Consider the following 25,260-nt stretch of genomic DNA (forward strand, 5'->3'; position numbering starts at 1 on the left):
CATACAAGCAGGAGATCAGTTGTAATAAGGTGTGTCATTGTTTCTCATCCCTGTTTATATCTTTCAGTTGTTGCTAGGTCTGATATTCTTCTTCGCGACTTCTGAACACTGGTTTGATTTTAAAGGGACACTATCAATAGAAACAATCCAAAAAGTTTGCACCCCATTCTTAAGGACATCTTACTGGGAGTTAGATATACTAAGTAGGGCATTTGAAAATGCTCAGCATTGGTCTTTTTTTTTTTTTAAATAGCGTGTGAGTTTCACAGAACTAAACCAATACTTGAGTATCTCTAAAAGCCCCCTTCCTAATGTTTAGACTGCAGTTCTTCATGCCTGTGCTACTCTGTATTTAGGTTTACTCTTTGTATATTAATTTTGCCTACCACTACTTTTTGGGCAGTAAAAGTGAACTTGTCCATGTTTCCCAGTGTTTATTCATTTATGGCATGTGCAGTGTTACTCGGGTTAACAAGTTAGAAGAAAAAATTAGATTTTAATTGTCTGTTTTCTATCATATTTTAAAAAAATTATAAAAACAATTTCCTCAACATGCAGTGCTGTAAGTTCCCTTCCCCTGTGTTGTTTTTGGACCTGGAGTATTTTGAAAATGACCTCTTAAAAAAACAATAGTATTTTTAAAACCTCTTACTGGAATGCATCTGATTTGAGTTATTCAAAGCAAATGCGGAGGACTAACAGACCTATGAAAATGATCTGTAACGGGAAAGCAGGGTTGTTTGCTTAACTCCCCAGGACACGTTCTGTTCTGCATGCACGTGTGGGACTTCCTGGGAAGCCTATGAGAACTATGTGCACCTACCAGCAGAATTTAGCTCCCCAATATCCAGAAATATGTTTGGACACAGTGCAATGTCACAACCCGCTGGTTGCAAATTTCTGGTAGGAGCTAGACCTTTGGCCAGGAGTGCTGAAATGAAGAGGCCTGATGATCTCCTCTGTGAGGTTCCTACTCGAAGGATCACACATCCCCTTCTGGATAAGAACAGCTGTAATAGCTCCTGTGCCAGCAGTTCAGTGTAGGGGTACAGGATGGGCTCCATTTGTGCAGGAAGGCTTGAAAATACATATGCCAAAGTCTTCGTTGCCATAAATGTAGGTTAGCTCCCCTGATTTCAGAAGAGTAATGCCAGACCATGTCAGCTGATAATCCAGTCCACAGAGTTTTATATATTTATATATGAATGTTCTATTGCTTTAATGGACAATTTAACTACTGGTTTGTTGAGATAAATCTCACTTACTAAAGGTATCAGATGGGGTTTTTTAGTGCTTCTTTTCCCTCTCTGAGGATCATATCATGGGAACAGCCTTTAGGTGCTTCGGAATTTTTCTCCTCCTGTTACCTATTCCCACACGTGCAGACATAGTCCTTCAGTTATCACATTGCATGTAATTGCCGCAGGGAGGATGATGACTTCAAATAAGAGAATATGAAGCAGGATCAGATGAATTCCTTAAGCAGCACGGAGCCTTATCTCGTGTGTGTGTGTATCTATTTCTTCAAAAACAAAGGCAAGACTCCACTCCCTTTACTATATATAGATTAAGAACAGAATAATTTTGAAAATGCAATTTTCTTAAAATAATCACTGAATCACCAGCAACTAACTCTTCCACCAATTAGCAAAGAATGATGGATCTAAGTTCAGCCCAAAGTGTCTGAAACATATTGGTTCTAGTTAAAACCCTTTCTGGACACAGTTATAAATTCCAACAGCCATGTGAGGGAGGATGAGAGGAGCAAGACATGATGAGACCTATGTAAAATCAGTTTTGTTGCTGTTGCTGATGAAATCTCAAAGGAAAGAGGTTTAAGAACCAGTGAGCACATGAATACAAGCAATACAAAAATAATCATTTTAACTTCATTGGTGCTTTTATAATGCAGGTAGTGAAACAGCTTCTTGTGTGTACTCACAGAGCTTGGAGATTCTTATTTAGCATGTGGGAAGAAGCAAAAGGGTGAAAAATTACTGTGTCCCGAGCAGTGCACTTGATGCTTACCCACTGTAGAAAACTATCTGTATAAAACAGTCTGAAAAGAATTTGCTGCCAGTCAGCATTTCAAACCTCTCTGTATAAATGCCTGTTAGACTAAAGGCAGTCATCTGAAGCTCTGACTAGTGGTAAACCTGGATGAAACTTCACCTCAGACATCCTGAAGAATCCATCTTTGGTTATTCTTATATTGATATATACAGTGACAACAAGGTGATTAGGATTAAAAACACAAAACAGCTATCCTCTGGTCACTCAAATTTTATATAAAATCAGCCTCTTTTTTCTGAGATACTTCCTGGTTCATGATGGCAACACCAACTGGGTGAAGATAGTTACGGTAATTGACGTATGATCTCATTTGTCTTCAGTGGTGTTATGATGTGATTCAATCTTTTAGTGAGTTATAGGCTTTTGTGGTCCGGCTGTTGATGAAATCTGCCTTCTTAAAGTCAGCCTTTGGAATGAAAGAAACAGAATAATCACTTATCTTCAGTGCCAATTCTGCAAGGGAAGGGTGGGTTCAGCTGTCTAAAAGCTAGGTATGGAGCCACGGTAGGGGTACAGGCAGAGTCCTCTACAGTCAACAGAGGTAGAACAGGCATCTCCCAGGAGTGACTCCATTCAGTCTCAGATAGGTGAGATGAATCATTGGAGTTGCTTAACTCTCTCCACTGACTGTATGGGAAGCCTCTTCTGGCTCAGCTGTACAGACTCCTAACTCTTAGGTGACTAATGTCAGCTGAGATTAACCCTATCCGAACAAAGAGTACAGGGCAATAACAAAATGACTCAGGATTTTATCAGTCTCGTTTGATCAAGTGATTTCTGTTGCTTATTAGACTGACTTTTCAAAAATGTAATTAGAAAATGCATTAGAAGCCTGCAGTTTTCAGTGCTGTACCTGATATCACTAGGGGACCCGATTTGCACAGGAACAGCAAGTAATGAGCATTTTTTGAAACTCAGATCCAACAATGTGTCCTATAGGCATACCCAAAGTACCAGTGACTTCGGAAAATTCATGCCATCAGGGATATTGCTGTACAGTAAAGTCAGGAATTTAGTTGCAAAAAACCAGAGACAACAAAATCCAGTCAGAGTTTATAGGGGTACAGCACCCTTGTTCTTGAACGCAGATTTCTGGTTGTGGGGCAGTATACTGCTGAGTGTGATGCCAGACTGTTAAAGGATACTACACTAAGAAACTTTTTTTGAGCAAATTTCAACAAAAAATCTACAAGAAGAAACAAGCTGACTAATAATTGCTAAAGGCTGAGCTTGAAAAAATGGAACAGTTTCAGGTTATAGGGAATTTTAGGTGACAGAAATTCTGAACAGCAAGGAAACAAGGAATGAAAACAGTTTGAAATGCAGGTTGAAGGTAGGTAGGTTGAAGTCAGCCCAGCTGTGTGTTGAAAAGGCAGTCATAGAGCTTCAAAAGGAAAGAAACAAACTGGTTTGTTGGCTGATTCATGCTGGCCGTTTTTTTGTTTGATTTTGAATGCGGCAGTAAATATTTGCCAACACCTTTCCCGGGCCCTACCTTTTTGCCTGAATACAACAAACACCTGGGCTCGCAGACCATACGAACAACAAGGAGAACAAAACTGCTGTGGTTTTAAAGCAGGAAGCTGCCTCGCTCTGCCTTTGCTTTTGCTGGCACGTTAGGCCCTCTGTGTCAGGTTGGTTCAGTCAGTGGTGGACGGACACCGACTGTGCATCACTTCTCACCATCTGAGACTTCTGGCAGGCAGCAGCAATGTTTTTCATAAACTTTGCCAGCGGATACAAACCACAGAGGGAGAGAATATGGACACAGATGAGCAAAAATTAAGGGCATGCACTACTTGTGCAGGATTACGTACAAGTAATAGAAACACCAAATTCAGAGGCCACTTGGAATCCTATCATAGGTTGTTTCTTAACAGTGCAGAAGTGCTAAGGGCCCCAGAGGACAAATGAGAGGGTTCTAGGTCCGGAAGGACAGATTACATATCTTTGCTCTAGCCCAGATCTTACCTTTTTGTAAGCACTGTGGAGATCGGTATGTGCCCACAAGGAGTAGAGGAGGACTGAAGCAGCCCTACTAGCTTTGCTGAACATGTTACTGCAATTTTGTGAAAAGAATGATAAAACATGTTTAAAGTCCCACTTCATAATCACAGTGCATATGCAGACTTCAGCAAACGTAATCTTGTAGCATTTTTTCTGTATCTCCCTCTCTCTCTCCTCCTAAATGCTGCTCTTTAGGTATTCTAGCACATTTCATGCTGTCCTGACTACTGAAACAAATGCAACATACCTCCCTGCTTCACTCATTCGTCAAAATTAGAGAGAAATTAAGTACTCTATAGCCTTCATCTTAGAGCAGCTATCATACTGTTCATATTCAGCTGAGGAAAATACACCTCAACATAACAAGCATTCGAAAGGATCTTTCCAGCAGGTAAAATCTCTGGTTAGTTAGATAGGATTTAAACTATTCAGAGCCTCATGAGGCCTCCTTTACTGAAATGAATTTCCTCTTTCATTTTGTAAAAAGAGAGGAAGGCAAACAGAATAATTACTGATATTCACAAAGCATTAGTTATTCTCTTTTGAGTAAACATTGGTTGCATGTGATTACATATTAAATAATGATTTAAGGAAATTCAACGTCTATTATCTTAAATGCCCCTTTATAACTATTTTTTAAGTACGGTTCTATCAGCTCTATAAAATGTATCTCTGCACTTTTCTCCTGAAGTTTATCAGGGCTGTGTTACAAAGAACAGGAAATGGAGAAATTTTCTGGGCACAGATAAGATCTGATGGTCAGCCACTACATATATTAGAATATAGACAATATTGTGCCATCATCTTCTGAGGAACCATTTAAAATGCTGGAACATCGCAAATTTAGCTGTGGATGGACAGTTGTTGTATGAGATTTTTCCATATTTCCCAATATGTGCAATTCTATTCCCAACACAGTCACTTGTTTAAGCTGTCCTGGATTTTAAGACGCAGTGTTTCCCCCCGCCCAGGTGGCAGAGGTTGCAGTTTCTTTTCTCCCCAGGGAAAGGAAGAGTGGGAGGGAAGGCTTCTTAGCCATCTTACCTGTCATTCATGCTGATGGTAATAATCTTTGGTAGGCCATCAGCACTCAGGAGAAGCCGTGCATTGTGAGAACTGCTCTGTGTCAAGTTGTACAAGGTGTAGCAGATGGACACTGTGGTTTCACAGACAATATCAGACCCCAGGACAGACTCAGGAAGTAGCAAGACCAAATCAGGCAAAACTTCTCTAGCTACAAGTTGGAAGAGAGACAAGCAACTCCATTACTAACAGGTGCAGATTTATTTAGGGGTCCTACGAGACCTTACTCCTCCCATTATCACCAGTCAGGGTGCTGTGTGCTCCCACAACAGAGTTCATGGTTTCAAACCTGCATTACATCCCCACAATTTAGGTTAAGCTACATCTGCACTAAATCGGACGGTATGTATTTTGTCTCTTATACACAATACATTAATACCTAGTGTACTGTAGTGAGGTGCCTAGGCATGTGCTAGCAGCAGGCTGCTGCTTCCCGAGGAACCCTGTGTGTCCTATAGGTAATCATGGGCATAGTGATATACAACAAACTGAGAAAGGGTGACTACAGCACAATTTTTACTGCTGAACTTGTCAATGGTCAGCTATAAGGGGATGCACACACTCAACCTTCTGAGCTGGTGTGTAAGCTCTCTATTTAAGAAGAATGTCCTATTCTGAAGTCTGTCCCTACTCAAGACCACGCTGGATGGGACCCTACCAGCCAACCAAACAGCAAACAGCAGCTCTGGACAGCAACTGAGTCCTGCTGTGTACTGTGAGATCTGTGCTGTGTGGACCAGAGTTGATGGAGAAAATTAAAGCAATAGGACGTAGCCAGCAGCTCCCACTGTAAGAAGGAGCACTGGGCAATAGTTTGGGGCATTTGGGGCCATTCTCCCCTCCGTAACCAGTGCCTTGCTCGGACAGAGCGCTTTGCTCTCTGTGAGTTCTGTTCATTCCCCCAGATGGGTATGTGACAAGGTCATGTATATTGAGGTTAAATTACATGCAATTTAGAAAAAGACCTTTAAAACTGGATGAACCACCTGCTATGCTAAGTATCAGTCAAAGCAATTATGTCAGACATGATAGCCCATTTTTGCTCCCATTGGTAAATCAAGGAAGGCGATTTTTAGAAAGTATACATTTGGCAGTGTCTTGAAAACATCTGTTCAGAACATATGTTATTTTTTCACATAAAACAGGAAATTTTCTCATGTTTTTCAATCATTTAACTTTTAGAGATGTTTTATATTAAATTAATCTCAATTTCATATCAAGGATTCATTTTGCTTGATAAATATAGACACTTTATCTAGGAAACAGTATGCCCTTCCTAATGTTTTCCTTTGGCCAAAATTATTTGGAGAATTTGACCTGAATTCACACATGCTTTTAGACAACCAAAAAGAACACCTTTTCATGGAGAAAAGGTTCACCTGAAATTCCCCCAGTTCTTCCTACAGTTTTTCTTGCAGTAAAGCAAGAAAATGACTGTGAACATGCAAGATGAAGCACCTTTCTCCAAAGCTTCATGCTATTCTGTCTTTCCCACATTCTTTCATAAATTATTTTCCTGATGAAATCCCAATTTCTTCTTCTCAGGTTAATTCCTACTCTTTCTGGGGGATTCACCACTTGTAATTTTTAACACTATACAGATTATCCTTTTGAAATCAGCCCAGCAACATATTATAATATTTTCATTAATAGGGAATGTTCTCTAAGGATTAAACAGTGCCCAGGAGACTGTTCTGCAGAATTCTGGAGGTTAATCTGCCCCATGAACCAGCTGTATGCCTCTAATTTCCCCTTCCCCCTCCGGTGTGAACACAGAAAAGGACAGCAAATGATATGAATTTATTTTATCCTATCAGTAGGAAAAAAATTCAAATATACATTAAATTGAAATAAAAATACTCAGAATAGAAATGGCTTCTGATGTGAAAATAATTATAACATTTTAGGAATAAGGTCCTCCAAAAAGTTTGAACTATTTTCTCTATAGCATCTTCTAGCTTCCAGTCTCAAGAAACTTATGCAGGAAAACTGTGCGAGCTGCAAGCTTTGTGTCTAAAAGAAGAAAATATTATTTTTGCCAGAAGAATTGGAGATGTTCTATGATTTCTCCCAAAGGATTACAAAACTGTGGCAGTACAGAACTCAGCACTCACCTTCCTTTACCCTATTTTAAGCAGAAGAAAAACTCCCTCTCCAAATCTGTGTAGATATTACTTCCATTATGTATTTTCTGGAAGTAACACCAATGGAAGTATCTGATGAGGAATACACAATTTAGAGAAAACTTGAGGTTGCAGTCTTTCTTAGGCAAAACTCTTTATTTTCAACCCTATATAATGACTGCAAGTATTTGACCTAAAAGCCCTTTTTTTTTTTTGCACTTTTTTTTATTTAAAGAAAGCAAGCTTAACATAAAGAGAACAGAGAAAGAAAGCCCAAGAGACAATGTTAGTCTTTGCTCACCTATATCACTTTGCAGAGAGGTGTTGCGAGACAAGTTCCTGAGCAGTGAGACTGCTGTCTTCTTTACTGTTGGGTGGCTTACATGCAGCATAGTTCGAATACTTGGAAGGCCATTTGCCTTCTGAACAACAGTCCGGGCCACCGCAAACGGCATCTGTTATAAGGCATGTGGCAATAGTGTGTCATTACCATGAATGTACAGGCTCATAAACAACCACAGCAGCTTCTCTACGTCAATTTAAGCACGTTTAAAATAGTTTAAATCCAGAGCTACATATGAGCTGCAACAGAAAAGGAAGGTGATATAAAAGAAGTTTCGAGCCCTCTTTCTCCCATGTGCTCTTTGGCCAGTTCCTCAGTCAAAATGTGACAGAGGTCATTAGTTTCTTCACCATGAAAGTGACCTGTGGTTGTGTCAGAGCCTTCCTCTCCCCACAGGAATGATTATGTTCCACAAACCCACTTTTTTTGGTGTGCTTTTAACATCTACTTATCCCTCATTGTGCAATGAATAGGCAAAGTTCCACACGTGGAGATGTACAAAGACTGAGAAGAAGCAGTCCCCATATTTGCCACACAAGAAATAGCTGTACTGCCAGTTACGATTTTCCCTTCAATGTTCCTTGATTTCCTTGATCATGTCTGTGAGACAGTGACTTGTCAGTGGTTACCTGATCTCAGTGCTGTGGGCGTGTTGCACTCCAGCCCTAAACTCTATGCATTCACATTAAGAACTGAATGACAAGAAAAAGAAAAAAGCTGACTTACTGGTCCAGTGCCAGCTGTGAGGTTCTGAAGAGCTCCCAGGGATGCTTCCTGGGTATAGTTTCTGGTACTCTTTGCTATTAAGGACAGATATATCCTAATCAGTGTGGAATGCCAGAGCGATTCAACACCTCTGGGATTGCTCTTTTCCTCAGGTAGCGGGGTGTCCTGCTGCTTCTAAACATGTAAACAGATCAAGCTTTTAGAAACAGGGACCTTACATGACTTAATGCATCACAAACTAAACTAGCCATTTTGTAACTCTCTCTGACCAGATTATTTGCAGATTATCAAGTTGTGAAGTCAAAAGACAACGTGTAACATTTCGATATTTAATTATACTGGCCACTCCGTCCAAAACGAGGAGATCGGTATGGTGGAAGCTGCTTCTCACCTCTCAGCAACTGACACTAGGGGCCAAGGCCAAGGAGAAACAAATGGCCAGCTAGAATTGTACTGTGGATGGAATGGGAGAAGGCAGAATACACTCCAGCAAAACTAATAGATGGGGAAGGGTCATCAATCCTTTTCTTTTGCTTTCCTCCTCCCCTGATACCTGTTTTCTCTCCAATAATTCCAAGTTGCCAAAATATTTGTGATCTGTACCACATGGCATCAAAAGAAGAGGTCTTGACATAGCCTAAAAGCCAGAAAGTCATGGAATTGGCAAGTCACCTTGCGCTGGTTTCACCGATGAAACCATCACAACACCCACTCATTGGTAGGGCACTTGCACAATTGTTGTACATGGTACAGGTACCACTTAGATCCATCAAGAGGGGATGAAACCGAGTGGCAGTATTCCTCAACAAATGAAACAGTGAATTGCTATGTCATTTTTGCCATCAGCAGCTGAACAAAATAATGGGTGTTAGGAAAGGCCATCAATAAATTTGGGGCAAGTGTCACACTACCAGATACATCAATAACAGATTGTTAAGTAGATTACAGCCTTATTCTCCAGAAGTTGCTACAACTGATTAACAAAATGAGATTTAACTAAACATGTGCTTTACCTCTTTCACTTTTCTGCTCCGTGTTCCAAAACAGCCCGCTGTTTTATCATTGCTAGAAATATTTCTTCTTTGCATATATATGCTCTGGGCATAGCTCTCAGGGAGCTCTATCTCTAGCTGGTAGGAAAGATTGTGAAGAATGCACACACAGTTCTCTGTGGCCTAAAATAACAAAAGAATAGAAATCTTGAAAGCTTTGGCATGCGTTGAAGGGACGTGTATAGACATGGGAAGAGCTTTCATTTTTGGATCTTCAACAACTAACTGCAGAGCTTCTAATGGCTTACAGAAGAGCTAGTCTTCGTGCCAGTGATCCACAAGACTGCATTTACCCTGATAAATTAAACATGCCCTGGGATGTTCCTGAGCACTGAGGCCAACTGGCACACAGGGCTTGCATTTGGAGCGGGGTGCATGCCTGTTGGAAATGGTCCTGGGACATTATAATTCCTGAATTGTGCCTGGGAATTGTTTGAGCGAGTGCTACTTGCCACAGACCAGAAGCGTGCCAAGGAATGTTTAAGAGCTTAAGAGTAAAGATGATCACGTACACACCTCGCCGTAGTGTCAGCAAAAAGGAAGCTTTGTATCTTTCCTGAGGAGGAAGCACTTTTCTGTGCTAGAATGCTTTTTTAAATTAGATGTGCCTTTCTGGGCATGGCTAAAGCCAGGTCTACAATTTCCGAGTGATGAGTCTAGTGGTAAATATCTTTACTACCAGTTCCTCCTTTTTTGAAAGTAAAAAAGGAATGAGTGATTTTAAGACAAAATGCAGCAGGGAGCTATTGGCACAAGTGTAATGTGTTGGATTCTCCCTGAAGCTAATGGCACTGAATACAGGGAGATGGAGAAGCTCAAGTAACTAATCCTAGAATAGAGCTATAAATGTGCAGTAATTACCGCTACACAGCACAAGTTATAGCAGGTACGCTAGAAGTGCTTCACAGGCTACAGCTAACCTTCTCATAAGTGACAGCTGGTCTTCTCACCCAACTTCACCCAGCTAAAAGGCAAGCATCTAGTCTAAGCAATGTTCAGGGTTCATCTGCAGTCAATGGTGGGAGGAAGAGAATGAGAGGAACTGGCTTCTGGATGTGTCCACGTCCTTGTAGTTACTGGCTTAGGCAGAATGTATAACTTCTAAAAAACTTAGGAAAAACAATCTCATTCTAAATGATGCAAGCTCCTTAATTACACTGCCACCCAAAGAGATTTAGGTTCTTCTTTTCCTAAGGGGTATATAGCACTAAATATACAGGAAAGTAACCAGATTAATTTATTAAGCTTCTAGCTAGCTAGCTCCCTGAGACAACTAAAAAGGTAATATCCGACTCTTTAGGTGTTTCAGTATCTCTGAAAGCTGTGACTTTATGTCACATTTAAAAAAAAACAAAACAGACGTTTCTAGCTCTTTCTGGTGATTCTGAAAGTGTTTTCCCAAAGCTAAGGTATGTTATTATTTTAGATTGCAGGATAAAAAGACACTTCAGAAATCTTCTTATTGGACTGTCATCTTTGGTGACAGTTCTAAAAGCCCTGGAAATAAGTTTGGCAATTAGATCACAACTGTTTCTGAACATTCGTTTCTAAACAAAAAAATGTTCTCCTAGCAATTTCCCCTAGGAAAAGACCTTTTATCTCAAAGAATACCTTGTCATTGGGCTCGTGGTCTGCAATAGCTCCTTGAATATAATACACAAGAGAATCAATCAAGCCGTCGCATTCTCTCATCTTCTTCCTTCCTTCTGGGCCGGCAGAGCTCATGTTTCTGTGCAGGAAGGAATATGTTGGTGAGAAGAGACTTAGTCAAAGATATTTCCTTGTGCTCCTCTGACAAACTTTTCCAGCTAAATCTTAAAGATACTGAAGGTAAGGTTTACTGCTTCCTTTCTTCAGAGCTGTAAGATAATCTGAGCCCCTGCTAAGTGAAACTTTCACTTCAGTGCACTCCCAGACAAAAACAAATACTCCAGAAAAAGAAACTGTTGGTTTTGGATGGGTAAGGTAAGACCTGACTCAAATCTCCATCTCAAAGTTGAATTAATCCTTTTTAAACAGTCAAACAAACTGGACTTTTTTTCCATTATTCCATTTGTAGTTATATTTTTAATATTTGGGACAGTAGCTATGTCAAAATATCAGAGGAAAGATACCTGTAAAAATTTCCATGCACACAAATGTCCTTTAGCATTTACTTACACCAAACCAGCTCTTGATCCAACATGACCTATTAACAGACACGTTCTGAGAGTTTTAGCAACATTTGTACATTAACATGTAAAGATAACCGATGTCAGTTACGGGGCCAAATTCAGGTGGCAGTTCATGTGCTCATGGAAATGCTCTGAGGGGTGCTAGCAGGCAGGAGGGGATGTGAACGCAGACGAGCTGGTAGGTCGGAGCAGCAGCCCGGCCCCACCGCTGGGCAAGAGGCTGAGGGGATGAATCGTGACGTGGCTGCCACTGCCATCACTGCCAGACCAGCAGCGTGAGAATTATGAAATGTGCGGGGACAAGGAAGAGGAAAATATACACTGTGCTCAGCCGATTCCCAGCTTGCCAGAGAAACTGCTGGCATCTAAGCAGAAAAAAGCTGAAGCCACCAGAAGCTGCTCAGTCAGAGAAGGAAATGCCAGATGCCTTCTGCTGTTCTACCACGGTGGCTTGGACACAGCTCCGCACGCTTTCTGCTTCTTCCAGACCCAAAGGAAGCCACTGTTTGCCCGGCTTTCAAGTAACATTTTCTGTACTTCGTGGTAACCCAAGTACAACTTGAAAATGAATTATGAAAGTAATTTAAAAACTCTTGAAAAGCCAAACACACACTTGCTGCTTGAAGTTTGGCTCTAAATAAGCTACTGATTTCCAGGGAAGTACCAACACTTACAATTTTGGGGTACAATTATTTTTACAACTGAACAAACAGCTATAAACCTAGGCCTCATTATTTTGGACTCCTGCAGCTCTGCTGGCCAAAAGGCTCCATGCAGTATCACATTCCAGCTTCTTTGTTTGAAATAACATTAAATATAAACCAATCTTAGCATCCATCACAAACAGAGAGGGACGTGTTCCTTTAGATAGTTTCAGGGTGTTTATTTTGCATGCTTACTTTACCCACTGGAAATTACAATGGTTTAAAATTTTATTAACAACAAAGCCAGTAAGGTACAGTTTTAAACTTTCCTGTGGCTTTTGACTGTAAAATGAATGTAATGTTTTATATACTGTCAATGCAGTTCTTCTGTTTTTTTCCCCCAGGAAGTACATATTCAGATTAAATACTAATGCATTGTAATTATAGTTTTACTTTAGGTCATGCTGTTAACAATATCCCTATTCATGAGTTCATTTATTCTCTCATGGAGTTATATATCACAGAATCAATATTCAGATTCCTCAATATGGCCATTTTGAAATTTAATTTTACCTATGTATGTCACATTCGAGGCATGTCACCCTTTCATGTGTTTATGGTTATACTGACAGAAATGTACATGCTACAGCCCTTCTATTGCATAGCAAAAATAGTTTCTGAGGCACACAGACTAAAAATACTATTAAAAGATAAGTGTGGAATTTCCCTCGCCAAAGACACTTCAGCTGATCCAGTATTTTGTTTTGTCACAGTACGTTATTCTAAAAATCCCTGAACTTTTGACAATTAAGATCATGCTGAATGGCTGTGCAAGGAGGGGCCATCACCTGGCCTTGCTGTCTAGCATGAATATGGTGGGGCACATAGCTTTGTAGCTCAGGAGGCAGAGAAGAGCCTGAATCAGAGGCACTGTCCTGTTCTGCAAAGGAAATGAATTACAGAACTCTGTTTCATTAAGAAGCTGATGCTCAACTGTTCATCCAGTCAGAGATATCAGTGCGTGTCTGTGTGCGTGTCTGTACACATATGGCCACTCCGTTCCCCACCTTTCCCTGTTTCCTTATCACCACAATGTGGACTGGGAAGGGAAGAGATCCTGCACTCCCACTCACCCAATTACAGTTGTAACCACCTTGCTCTGCATAGGGTCAGAGTTGGTTTGAAGGCAGAGAAGAGCATTTCAGGCAAAACCTCAGTTGACAGTTTAAGTTTGTTTGCTAATTGAAGCTTGAGAAATTCCAGGAAATAAAAATATTATTCGATTAGGAAAAAATAAACATTCCTGAGAAGTGTCACAGAAACATAAATAAATTAAAAAAAAATACTAATTTTGAAAAAATGGCAACATTTTGCTTAGAAAATTACAAAACTGACTTCATCTTGGCTTCCCAAGATTTAAGGTTCCTGACAGCTGGAACGCCTCCCTCTGAGCTCAGGAGTTGGACTCTCTTGTAGTGGAGCTCCTGGAGGCCTTGAAAGACTCAGTGTTTGGGCAATTGCCACGGTTGGGCTGACCCAGTATTGCGGCTCGTGGCAACCCCCGTGGTGAGACTTCAGGGCTACCTAGAAATCTTCAAGTCTGCTGTGCAAGTTTGTTTTGCTTGCATTTCATCAGAAGTACACTGAGACAAATACCTCCGTGGAAAAAAGGATCAGCTTGAGTCAAGATCAGGAGTCTTCTCATAGAAAAACTCTTCTGCTACCCAATTTCTGATATCCCTACCCTGCATTGGTATTGAATGGTTGGGAGAATGCAGCATGGGGAGAACGCAGCCTGAGGGATATTGCTGCTTGTAGGGATGCTCTCCTTTGAATGACTCAGAGTTTACTTACAATTTGGCATCATCTAACTATTAAAAATCTCTGACTTCTGGCATGCTTAAATATGGTAATCCTGGTGACATGCCCAAACTATACCACATGCTAATGTGGATGCATTGTAACGATCTACATGCCTCATTTATCTCATCTCGTGTTTGCTGCTTCTATTTTCTCTTGCACATATACATGGTGTTACTATATCTGTAACCAAAACAGCCATTTGCCCATGTTCCTGTGGCATTTGTGGAGGATCAGCTAATTCCCTATTGGGAAACATTGTTTTGATCCAGAGATGTGAGGTAAATACAAAGAAATGTAACATAGTAAAATCAAGTGTGATTTTGAAAGAAACAGAATGATAATATATGTTCAGTTAGATTGCAAATGGCACCAAATGAAAGGGATACTCCCTTTAAGCCAGCACTGAGTCACACATTGGCCGACTATGTTGGAAAAGGTTTTTTGCACTGCTGTAAATGATCCATGTGACTGATAAGAAGAGGGCTATAGCTCCTGGGACTCATTCTGCTAAAACTGGTAATTTTAATTTAACTCAATTACGTGATAATAATTTCCTGAAGTAGTTCAGAAAATTCTATTCCCTTCATGCCTTACACAGTTCAAAAATGCAACAGGGAGGGAATGGTATCCGGGGATCTACTTAGTAATGACAGACACCAGGCTGCAAGCTGCTTGCTGGAAATAAAATTCCTTTCACGAATCGGGGGAGCAGATAAATTGAAGAGGAGGCAAGAGAAGATAAGGATGGATGGAAATAAACTTAAAGGAATGGCAATGCTATGCAAGAGGCCTTGGTTCAAAGACTTGTTATCATCAGTCATTTGTTTTACATTCTCTCTTAGAAGCTTCCATTATGAAATTGAGCTGCCATTATGCTTTTCAACACACAGTGAGAGCTTTGGCTTCACTTCTCTCCAGAGCAAATGTAAGTAGCTGTTTACACAGCCTCCTGGTCTGAAATGCAATGATACTACTTCCTCCAACTACAGCTTTCCACTGTCCTTGTGGGTCACTCTGTAATTCACAAAGAGCTTAAAAGGGAGCTGGGACAGACAAAGCGTGAAAAATAATAATGAAAAAGGAAGCGTTACTTCTATTTTACTGGCTGGGGAACCAGGAACAGAGAGGTTAGCTGACTTTTCTGGAGATAGTTGTCTAGAAAGTTTTGAAGAATTAGGATAGCTGGGGCCACAGGATGCTCCAGTTACAGAGCAATTAAAAAGGAGTATTCTGTGATGAAACACAACAGTTGTGATCACTAGCTGTAACACTTAACTGAAACGTTTTGCAAGAGGAAATGTGACAACTAAACATAAATGTTGGAAAGTTCAGCATTGCAAAACTTTTGGGAACAGGTATTTCAAGGTAAAAATGGAACAAGATCATCAGCTTTGAAGGTATAACACAGTCAGCCTTCTACTAAGCCTTCCTTTTAATCAGAGGGAGACATGCCAGAAATTCACTTATGTATATAAATAATATTCGAAACCATATGTTCTGCATGCTGTTGGCATCTTACCCTTTCGGACTCAGAGAAGGAGTATGGAGGAGGAGGCTAAGTATCTTGAAGATTTCTACCCATTTGTATTGGAACTGGAGACAGAACTATTATGTAGGACTTTTAGGCCAAGAAAAAGTTACTTTACTTTTAAAATCTGACAAGACTTGTCTGCAAAAGTCTGCAGTACTCCTCTAGATAGTTTAATACACCAATTTTACTTGTTCAGCTTGTTGTCAGGCAACCAGTAAAGTCTTTTGATGTGGCTTACTCTGCCTATTCAGAGCACAGAGCTTTTTATCATATTTCAGGACTGAACAATACCATTACTTATTCTAACTGCTAATGAAAAATTGTGTGGTGTACACAGCTTCTTTTTATTGTGTTAAGTTTTGTGACCTGCAATTCCTGTAAAACTGTGCCAGAAGCAAAGCTTTAAGACAAATTACAGACCTAGAGAATGGGATTAACAAATCCTTCTAACGTCAGACTTCCTTATCAGTGACTGCATACACTGACACAGGCAGCCGAGATTCAGGATCCCACAATACTTCTGGCAATAACTGCTTAGCAGAATGGGGCGTGTTCTGGTCATTCACTCATTCCAGCGTTAGTATCTGCAATATCATCTGCTAGGTGTGGATTCACTTCTCCTCCTGAAATTCTATCAAAGAGGATGAAGAGAGCTTTAATTCATTAGTTGGTAACTGTGTGGCACAGTGCATATGCCCATGTCAGATGATAGTGTTAGATTTGGACTGTGGGTGTCCCTTTCAGTCAACAGGTGTGTGTAAATTTTTGAAAAGATGTTTTGCCATTCTCCTATAAATAACTATTGTGCTATGCATAATGTATTGCACTTCAAAGTACTATTTTTACCCTGTAATAGAAGCTGCAGGCTATAGACTTTATCAACATGCACAACAAACATATTACAAAAGGTTAGACTAATTAGAGATTTATATTCTGGCAAATATATATACTCTTTAAACATCTTCATTAGTAACATCATTCCCTCAGTGCACAGTTTTTTTAGTTTGTGGTGTGCTCTTCTTTTAGTTTTCAGCATTTCTTTGTGCAGAGATTTTTTTTTTTTAGATTAATACATAAGGAAGTAGTACTTTTAGTGACCTAATTTGGGAGGTGTGTTAATTTCCAATAAAGAGACGCAAACAGATTAATCTTAAAAATCTCGGATATTTGGTCTGTACAAGTATGGTAAGCCTCATTAAAAACTATTCTCTGCTAGAAAGTATGTTGGCAATCCTGCGGATCAACTTTACCTGTGAATTTTCAAGCCCTTCTTGTTCTAATTATAATTTTCAGTGTTCAAGCTCTTCAAAATGAGAAGGACTAGTATATGGACATCATATTTTTAAAATAGGTAATGTATCCTTGAGCATCTAGATAAGGGCAGTTTGAAAGACTTTTCATTAAGGCTTGCAGAGCTAACTGCAGCTCTGGAGCAGCCCCACTCACTGACTTTTTGTACAGAGTAAGGTACGTTCAGAATCTACTTTTATTTAATTTAAAACAACTCGGCTACTGTTATGCCTTATTTGTCACATATCAAGTTGTGTCAAGTTGCTGCAACAAGCTCAGAAAGGGTAATACCACACTAAAACTGAGAATGATCCTGTGCCCCCATCGGCTGGCTCACAGGGAAGAGACGATTCCAGAGTCCAAACGCAGGAGAGGAGCAGGTCATGCCATCACAGAGCGGCACACCTAACAGCCAGACTGGTTTCTGTACAAATGCAGCTTGGGCTAATTAATACGAAAAAAGACAACCTGCTTCATTTCATAGACAACACCACTAGTGTTAGCTGGAGAGATTTTATTATGGGTAGTTAATGTTTCTCTGTATTTGCTTTTGAGCCATCAGAGTAAATAAAAGTTAATTATTACTTAGAGATGAAATTAATTAGTAGTTAGTGGGCTGACAGTAGTTTCTGCAGAAAAAGGTGCTTTATTGTTGAGTATTTTGTATAGATCAGAATTCATTTGTCTTCTGAAACCATGAGTCAGATACGGAGCTGTTTACACAGTAAAAATTCATGCCATACAGTTACAACTACTCTGCTATAGGACAGATTAGCAAAGCAGGTATGTGTAAGGCAAAACCGGGCAGCTTCCCAGCTTCTAAATTTCAAACTTAATTCCTTGTACTTTACTAAGAAGCATTTAAAACTCAGGCCATGCCTTTGCGCTCATACATTACTTACTAATTATTTCAAACTATGTCCCTTCATGCATTTTTGAATGTGTAAACAGAAGACATGTAACGTGCAATGACTTTGAACTCACAAATACAAAGGGCCACAGTTTTACGGACTGTTATTTTTAAAGTTGTTTTTATTAAAGATGTGATTTTTATACTTCAGTCATTTAGGGGTGTGTTTACTGAGGCCTTTGGTGTTTCTCTGTAGTAGCTGCTACTGTGTTCATGAGGCTATTAGCTGATTGGAGTAGTAAATCCACAACTGTAAATCTATTCATCCACCCCATGGCTGCAGCCTGGCCTCAATTTACTTGAACTTGTGCAAGAAGTTGGACAGGGCTTACTTTGGTTTAAAAAATGTCTTTTTCCTAATTTAGATTAAGTCATTTTCTAATCAGTTTAGCTATAGGTTATGATACATCAAAGTAAGTGTCTTTGGCAGCAGCTGAAAACTGAACGCTTCTCTGTGCTTGTAGGTACCGTGGCCCCTTTCCAAGTCATCTGTTTAGATGAGAAGTGATTATGGCTTGAGATTAACTCCACGTATTTATCCAAAGGGTCCTTGGAGATGCTACTGAATGTAACTATTAGTTGTGGTTTACATGCCGATTAGGAAAAAAAGTGACTTGGCCACTGCTGAGCATGTTCTACTTACTACCCAAAGGACTGCTCCCGTGCCTGGTAAAGCTGGTAGAACTCAGCAGGTATTACAGCAGGTGAGCAGAACTTACCCAGCACAAATGGCAGAAAACACTATGGTCCCATTAATACCTAATATTGCTGTAGATGAAGATGACTTGCTCAGTCTCTTGAAAGAAAATTCCAGGTACATGAGCACTTCAGTTGTCCCACTGATGGACCTATGACACCAGAACTAATCCTTCAAGTATGTTAGTCTTTCGGTAGCCCAAATGGCACTTACAAGGCTATACAACTGTAAAGTGCAAAGGGAAGAAATTGTAAGAGAAAGCTGCCAACTTTGTGGTTCTTATGGGAAATGCTAACACTCCTGGGTGTCTGAACCTGAGACTGCTCAAAGGAACTGCCCCCGATGAGTTATCCACTGTAAACAGCATTACCACTGCTTGAATAAAACATACATGACACAAATTTCTGTTGAAGCTACCCTGAAACAGTGGTACGTGAATATAGTGAATTTTCTTTACTCTTCATAGAAGACTAGTTTCTTGTTTACATAAAATCAGATTCTCTAAACGGAGGCATGTGATGATGTCGTGGTTTAACCCCAGCCGGCAACTAAGCACCACACAGCCACTCGCTCACCCTCCCCCCAGGTGGGATGGGGGAGAGAACCAGAAGAGCAATATAAGAAAACTTGTGGGTTGAGATAAAAACAGTGTAATACTTAAAATAATAAAATAACAACAACAACAACAATAATAAATTGTAAGGGGGGGTGAGAGGGAGAGAGAGAGAGAGAGAGAGGAACAAAACGCAGGAAGGGAAAAGGGAAAAAAAACCAGCCAAGAGGTGATGCAACCGCTCACCGTCCGCTGACTGACACCCAGTCAGTCCCTAAGCAGTGATCGCTGCCCCCTGGCCAGTTCCCCCCAGCTTATATACTGAGCATGACATCATACGGTATGGAATGTCCCTTTGGCCAGTTTGGGTCAGCTGTCCTGGCTGTGCCCCCTCCCAGCTTCTTGTGCACCTCCTCGCTGGCAGAGCATGGGGAGCTGAAAAGTCCTTGACTTAGTATAAACACTGCTTAACAACAACTAAAACATCGGTGTGTTATCAACATTATTCTTATGCTAAATCCAACACGCAGCACTATACTGGTTTTCTTCCAGCTACTAGGAAGAAAATTATCCCAGCTGAAACCAGGACAGATGATAAAAAACCTATTACTGCCTATGACTGTGTTTTGCTCCAGCACAACTAAGAAATTGTGTTTCAAAGAAATAAACCTTACTGCTTTACCTGCTATAGTCTAGGACTCTTCATGGGGTTTTGCACTGTTACTTTTCAACAAACGCAATCGTAAATCTGTTCTGCCAGTCAGAATTACAGACATATACTCAAGATATGTATAAGGGTCTTAATTATTTTGAGTTTGTATGTGACTCCAGTGGATAGTCACTTCTTATGCTTCATAAATTTTAGAAATTAAAATGAAGCAGGAATTGTTTATGAAAAAGGTATTAACAAAGTGGTTATAACCGATACTTATGTATGTCAAAGAACTTGACATCCTACAAAAGTGTCACTCTTGTATTTGTATCAATAGATCATACAACTTTAGAACTAGGCTTTAAAGGCCACCATGCTATACATCCACTAGAGCACTGGTCTCCCCAGGGGGTGCACAAGACAGTCCATTGGGGTGCGGGAAGGAAATATTTTTGTACCATTAATAAATAAAATTTAAAAAAATTAAAATAGTGTTTATTTCATCTTTATATAATCCTTTTTATTTTCTGTTTTTATGTATGTTTTATAATGTACATAATATATTAGTACAGTAGTACATGTATATAATTTATAAATAAATAAATATACATACACTGAGGGAGTGTTCTCAAAAGTTTTTTACTGATGGGGTGTATGACCAAAAAAGTTTGGAGACCACTGCACTAGAGTCTTAAAATAACTTTAAAAGGCTTGCACAGGTTTAAAGTTTCTTTTAAGTTACCGTTAGCTTTTCTCCAGTGCTAATTTGTAATACCACTCCTACAATCATTTAAAACAGCTTTGTTTTTACTACTATCATTATCAGTCAGGGGCTAATACTATACATCATACCAACAACTGTTATTCAGTGAAGGATCTCTTTGACTTCAATGCAACTATGCACTGCAACCAGGCCTCTGATTACTGTCTTCTGTTATGGATATATTTAGTCTGTGGAGCGCCCATCAAATGAACATATAGGAGCCTTATAAAGAAAGCTGTTTTCATTGCATTGAGCCGTAATTCTTCTGGTCTGATATACATGAGGCATTTCAAAATATGATCTGTATGCAAACTCTTCTCTTGGAGCCATCAAAGGTCAAAGCAAGAAAGAAAGTAAGTGTGCAGGCCTGTTTTATCATCATTATTGTTTTGGGTACCTGTGGACTGAGTGCTCACCTCAAGCATCCTGTGGCATTGTAGAAGATATCAGGGTCAGGTAAAACACTTGACTTGGGGTAATCACGATCTGGCCAGCCCGAGTAAGGGATGAGAACAGCTTCGGTCAGCGTCTGCAGGGCTTCTGTAATCAACAGGTGCTTCAGCTGGTCATTGGAGGACAAATTCCACAACAAACCTGCAATATCCCAAATAAAATCAGAGTGGCAAAAAGACTCCCCAACAGTTTGAAAGACCTAATCTCAAACTCCTTGAAGCTAATGAATGAAGGAGCCTACTTGGCACTCGATATCCTGAAGAGGAGCAAAAGAGGGTGATAAGAGTTCACCAGCCCTGATCTGAGGACATAGAAATGGGGCAAAAAAGGGGCACAATTATCCACGTAATTAAAGTCAGGTCTCCATATAGTCAGTCTAACGCCTGACCGAGAAGCGCAGTTTTCCATGGCTCTGCATGTGCATTGCCCACCTGTAGCAATCATCTTCTCTGTTACCAGAGTAACACAAGCTAAACAGAGCTAACACCACCGACACCAGCGATCATTCTCCACACTTCCAGGGAGGAATTCGTCCCTTCCGATGCCTGGCAGGACTAGTTGCACTTCCAAGTACCAAGTAAAGACCAATGAACAGGAGAATAAACTCGCATGCAAAGGGGGTAGATGGGAGGTACAGAGAGTGAGTTTACAGGTCTTTGGAAATCTGCTGGACGACAGGAGATACCCATTACCAAGTTTCTCTAACACTTGATAGCAAAATTCCTCATAGGAGGGAAAGCTGTTAAACACGGGTTGGTCGTTACTGTCCAGACACTGGTCACTAAACACATCATAAGTAATGCTACATACCTTGTCTACTCGCAATCTCCAAACACCAAAACAAATCTCAAATATAATCTTGTATAATTGATTAGCTTTGCTTATGTTCTATTCCAACAGATGACAATTCTTTTTAAAGTACTCTTCCCCTGGAAAAAGACATGTATTTCTGCTTTTCACTACAAAGGCATTCATTGTTTCTCCAGCTTGCTGCTCTAAGTTTCACAGGCCTCCTCCTCCAAACACTGGCAGAGTATTAGTGAATGTTCCTTTCATCAGTTCACAACAAAAAAAATGTTTCTTTTGTATCTCCTTACGCTTTGAATTTAATTTCAGCTATTGTGAGCAATAGTAAAATCAAAACAAAAGCCAGCTAGAAGCAGCGCATTCCTTCTTCTGGGATCAGCTCTTCAACCTCTGAATTAGGGAATAAAAGGAAGAATGTACTTTCCTGAAGAATAAGTAAGGCTTACAGGAAATCAGACGTGCAGTCCAAAGGGCATTGGTAAGGGAAGCAGGTCAAGACAGAATGGCACAAATGCAAGGGCACAAGGACAGAATATAACCTTAAAAGGAACAAGTGCATTTTGAATTATAGACCTAGAATAGAATTGTCAGAACAGAATTTGAGATGTTGCTCACACTGTATATTTTCCAACAAAAATCCTACCTTTACCCACAGGCACTGTCTCACCCGGCTCAGAAGGATTCCCTCAGTGGCATTCTGGGTGTGGATGAATTTGTTCACATCAGAAAATGTCTTTAGGAGTGGTCCCTTTCCTTGCAGCTATGCATATTATAGCTATTATGCTATAATGTATTCATAGGGGCATAACCTTAGATGGTTATTTGGGAAAATGGGTGGGGTTTCCTTTTAAATTTATATTTCTTTTAATGACAGTTCTGTTTGTGCTGTAGTCTTCCCTGCAGGAAAAATTTTCTTTCATTTCTTAGAGTTATGCTGCATGATAACAAGATCAAGAGGTTAGATACTCCCTGGAGGCTCATCTGGCTTATCTTCAAAAGCTAATCTTTTCTGTTTTTTTTCACGCCACAGCCATTTTACTTTCTGTTCCTCAGTATGCTCTCCAAATACTACAAAATGCCGTTCCTGTCTTGGCTCCTGCATTGTCTCCAAGTGACATCCTCTCCTACTATTCAGGAGTAACCTCATTCCTTTCCTAAGAGATTTGCAAGGCGTTTGTTTTTATGTCAAACAAAGGACAAAGCCTATGGTTCCCTTACTTGTATTAATGATTTTATGAAGCTAGCAAATTCAGTCAATGTGATCTTGAGGAGGTCTCATTCCCCCTAAGAAGAGGTCATATAAGCACGGAAATTGCACAGAGAAACCGGGCAGCTATTTTCTGCACAGGGGCATTAGGTAAACTGGTCTACGGCACCTTTCAAACCACTGTCATAAGCACAAAGCCACTTTGGTGGGAGTACTGGTTTGGTGCTGTGTGTGTGTTCTCCTGGGATGCACAGACTCTGTGGCAGGACACAGCACTCGCTATAATCAGCATTTACCTCCATACAGTTTCATTGCTTTCAGTCTTTTCATAGGACAATACAAGGCACACTGCATGACTATGCTCAGACTGTATTCCTCAGCCTAGGTCTTGAAGAAAATATAGGCCATCAAAACATTCTTTGAGAAGATATGATATGATATGGATTAATATTAGACAAGCGTTTGTCTGTATTAACACTGCAGGTACTAATAAGCCAGCGACCTTAAAGATAAGCTTTTAAGGCTGAGATGTACTTATCTCATGTGCACAAGTATTAGATTATATTTCTGACAGGTAATGAAGTACGGTATGAGACAATTTCTGTGTCTCGGAGTTTTAACTTCCTTCTCTCCAAAAACTTCCTCATCTTCATGTATTTTTGTTAGGTGGGGTGCTTTCGTACCATGCTTCCTACACAGCAGTAGAAACAAAAAGCTTTCCTCTGCTGAGCTTAGATGTCTTTATTAATGAGTAACACATGCTTTTGATCCTTGACCAGGAGTCTTTCACCAGAGTTCAGTGTGGTATTATCAGGTACCAAGACTATTTTACTAATCTCTTAAGGGGGAAGACATTCAGCTAATTATCATATCACACATTTGGAAGTCTCTAATTTACAGTGAAAGTAGGCAAGTAATAAGTACGATGGGGAAAGACAGATGGGCTTCTCATGCTGACCAGGTGGAAGCCCAAAGGTTCTGCATTAATCTTTTCCTGGAAGTGTTACAACACTGCAGTGCGATTGCATGCATAGCTATGGTATTCCACTATTCCTGTAGGAAGCCAAAGGCAATGCAAGAGGAGAAACAAAACTTGTAGGTGAGCCATCAGTCAGCCAGGGAAACTGTTCCTCAGTGGGGTTTAACCATTTTGGTAGAAAGGCACTCAGAGGTTTGCATTGTGCTTGGAAAAGCCTTATGTTGCAGCCCTTTTTGGGCTACATAGTCAATCTGTACAGGACAGTAATTCCAGTGTTTCCTAGATATCACTGCACATGCCAAGATCAACTGGAAGCACTGACCTTAGTAAGCATATGCTTAACAGTGACTGTCTACCTCCTGTCGGCAGCCCACTCCTTGCCTGCATTTGAAGTGTGGGCTGGCAAAGAAAGTGGCTGGAAGCAAAGTTAAAGTTCTCACAGAAATTCATTCAACCAGGCTGCCCTTTGCCCTGTAGGCTCCTTGCAGCTTGCTAGGGAGCTGGCAGAATTGCTCAAGTGACGGGAAAAAGTATGCCCTAGTGCCACTTTCACCAAGGGACCCAGTGTACTTCCTCCTGACTGCAATTTGGTCTTGAACAAAGCGAAAAATACTTCTCTCGGTGTATTTTTAAAGCCATCCCTTGCAACTGATAGGCATGAAGGTATATCAGAATATTTTGCTTTACACAAATTACAACATCCTGCTCGATATTGCTTAAATATTTTGTTGGTGTCTTGTGTGTTTCATAAGTAAATATTCATGTTCAATGACAGCAGTAATTGCAGAAAGAAGGTGCGCCTTCATCCATTTTCACACTGGTGAAGAGGAAGACAGTAATATTCACAATACCCATATGAGTTACCCTGCACAAACAGTCAAAGCTCTTGTCAGAAATGATAAAATTGCTAGCAAGAAAAGAGCATTAGCTTTCTGGCCACTGTACCACCATTTTCACTGCTTCCCTCACTGGTGTGTAATAGCACCGAAAGACAACACACTATACAATAAGTTACTAAGTGACCCAATTCTGCATCTGATGAATGTGAAAAACTTTAAAAAATTTTAATGTTGTAGAGCTGTAGAACCGAGCCAAAAGAGCCAACAATACAAAGCTTTGTTCTCCAGCTTAGGGAGCACAGTATTTCAAATACATAAAAGAATGCAGAATTACAGAAGGTCTCAACATGCCTTTGCTTCAAGGCAGGGCTGCTTGACACCTTCTGTATCTTTTCAAGCACTGTTATTTTAATAGCTTGTATTCCTGGTATCTTTAAAGACCACTTGAAATAAATCCCTATTCCTTTATTCATAATGTTTTCTTCCATTTA

General features: G+C 40.2%; 1 protein-coding gene across 1 annotated transcript in view; it reads right to left on the minus strand.

The window, feature by feature from the left end:
• Positions 1-2,410: 2,410 nt before the first annotated feature.
• Positions 2,411-25,260, minus strand: part of PKP2 (plakophilin 2) — a 36,305-nt gene continuing 13,455 nt past the window's right edge. Inside the window, exons 5-12 of the mRNA XM_009332917.1 lie at positions 20,901-21,078; positions 11,019-11,136; positions 9,369-9,530; positions 8,356-8,529; positions 7,588-7,741; positions 5,125-5,314; positions 4,045-4,132; positions 2,411-2,479 (exon numbers count right to left, since the gene is read on the minus strand). Coding sequence (XP_009331192.1) covers positions 2,411-2,479; positions 4,045-4,132; positions 5,125-5,314; positions 7,588-7,741; positions 8,356-8,529; positions 9,369-9,530; positions 11,019-11,136; positions 20,901-21,078 — 1,133 coding nt within the window. The remainder of the gene's footprint in view (positions 2,480-4,044; positions 4,133-5,124; positions 5,315-7,587; positions 7,742-8,355; positions 8,530-9,368; positions 9,531-11,018; positions 11,137-20,900; positions 21,079-25,260) is intronic.

This window comes from Pygoscelis adeliae, unplaced genomic scaffold, assembly GCF_000699105.1.
Source record: "Pygoscelis adeliae isolate BGI_AS28 unplaced genomic scaffold, ASM69910v1 Scaffold38, whole genome shotgun sequence".
NCBI classification, from domain to species: domain Eukaryota; kingdom Metazoa; phylum Chordata; class Aves; order Sphenisciformes; family Spheniscidae; genus Pygoscelis; species Pygoscelis adeliae.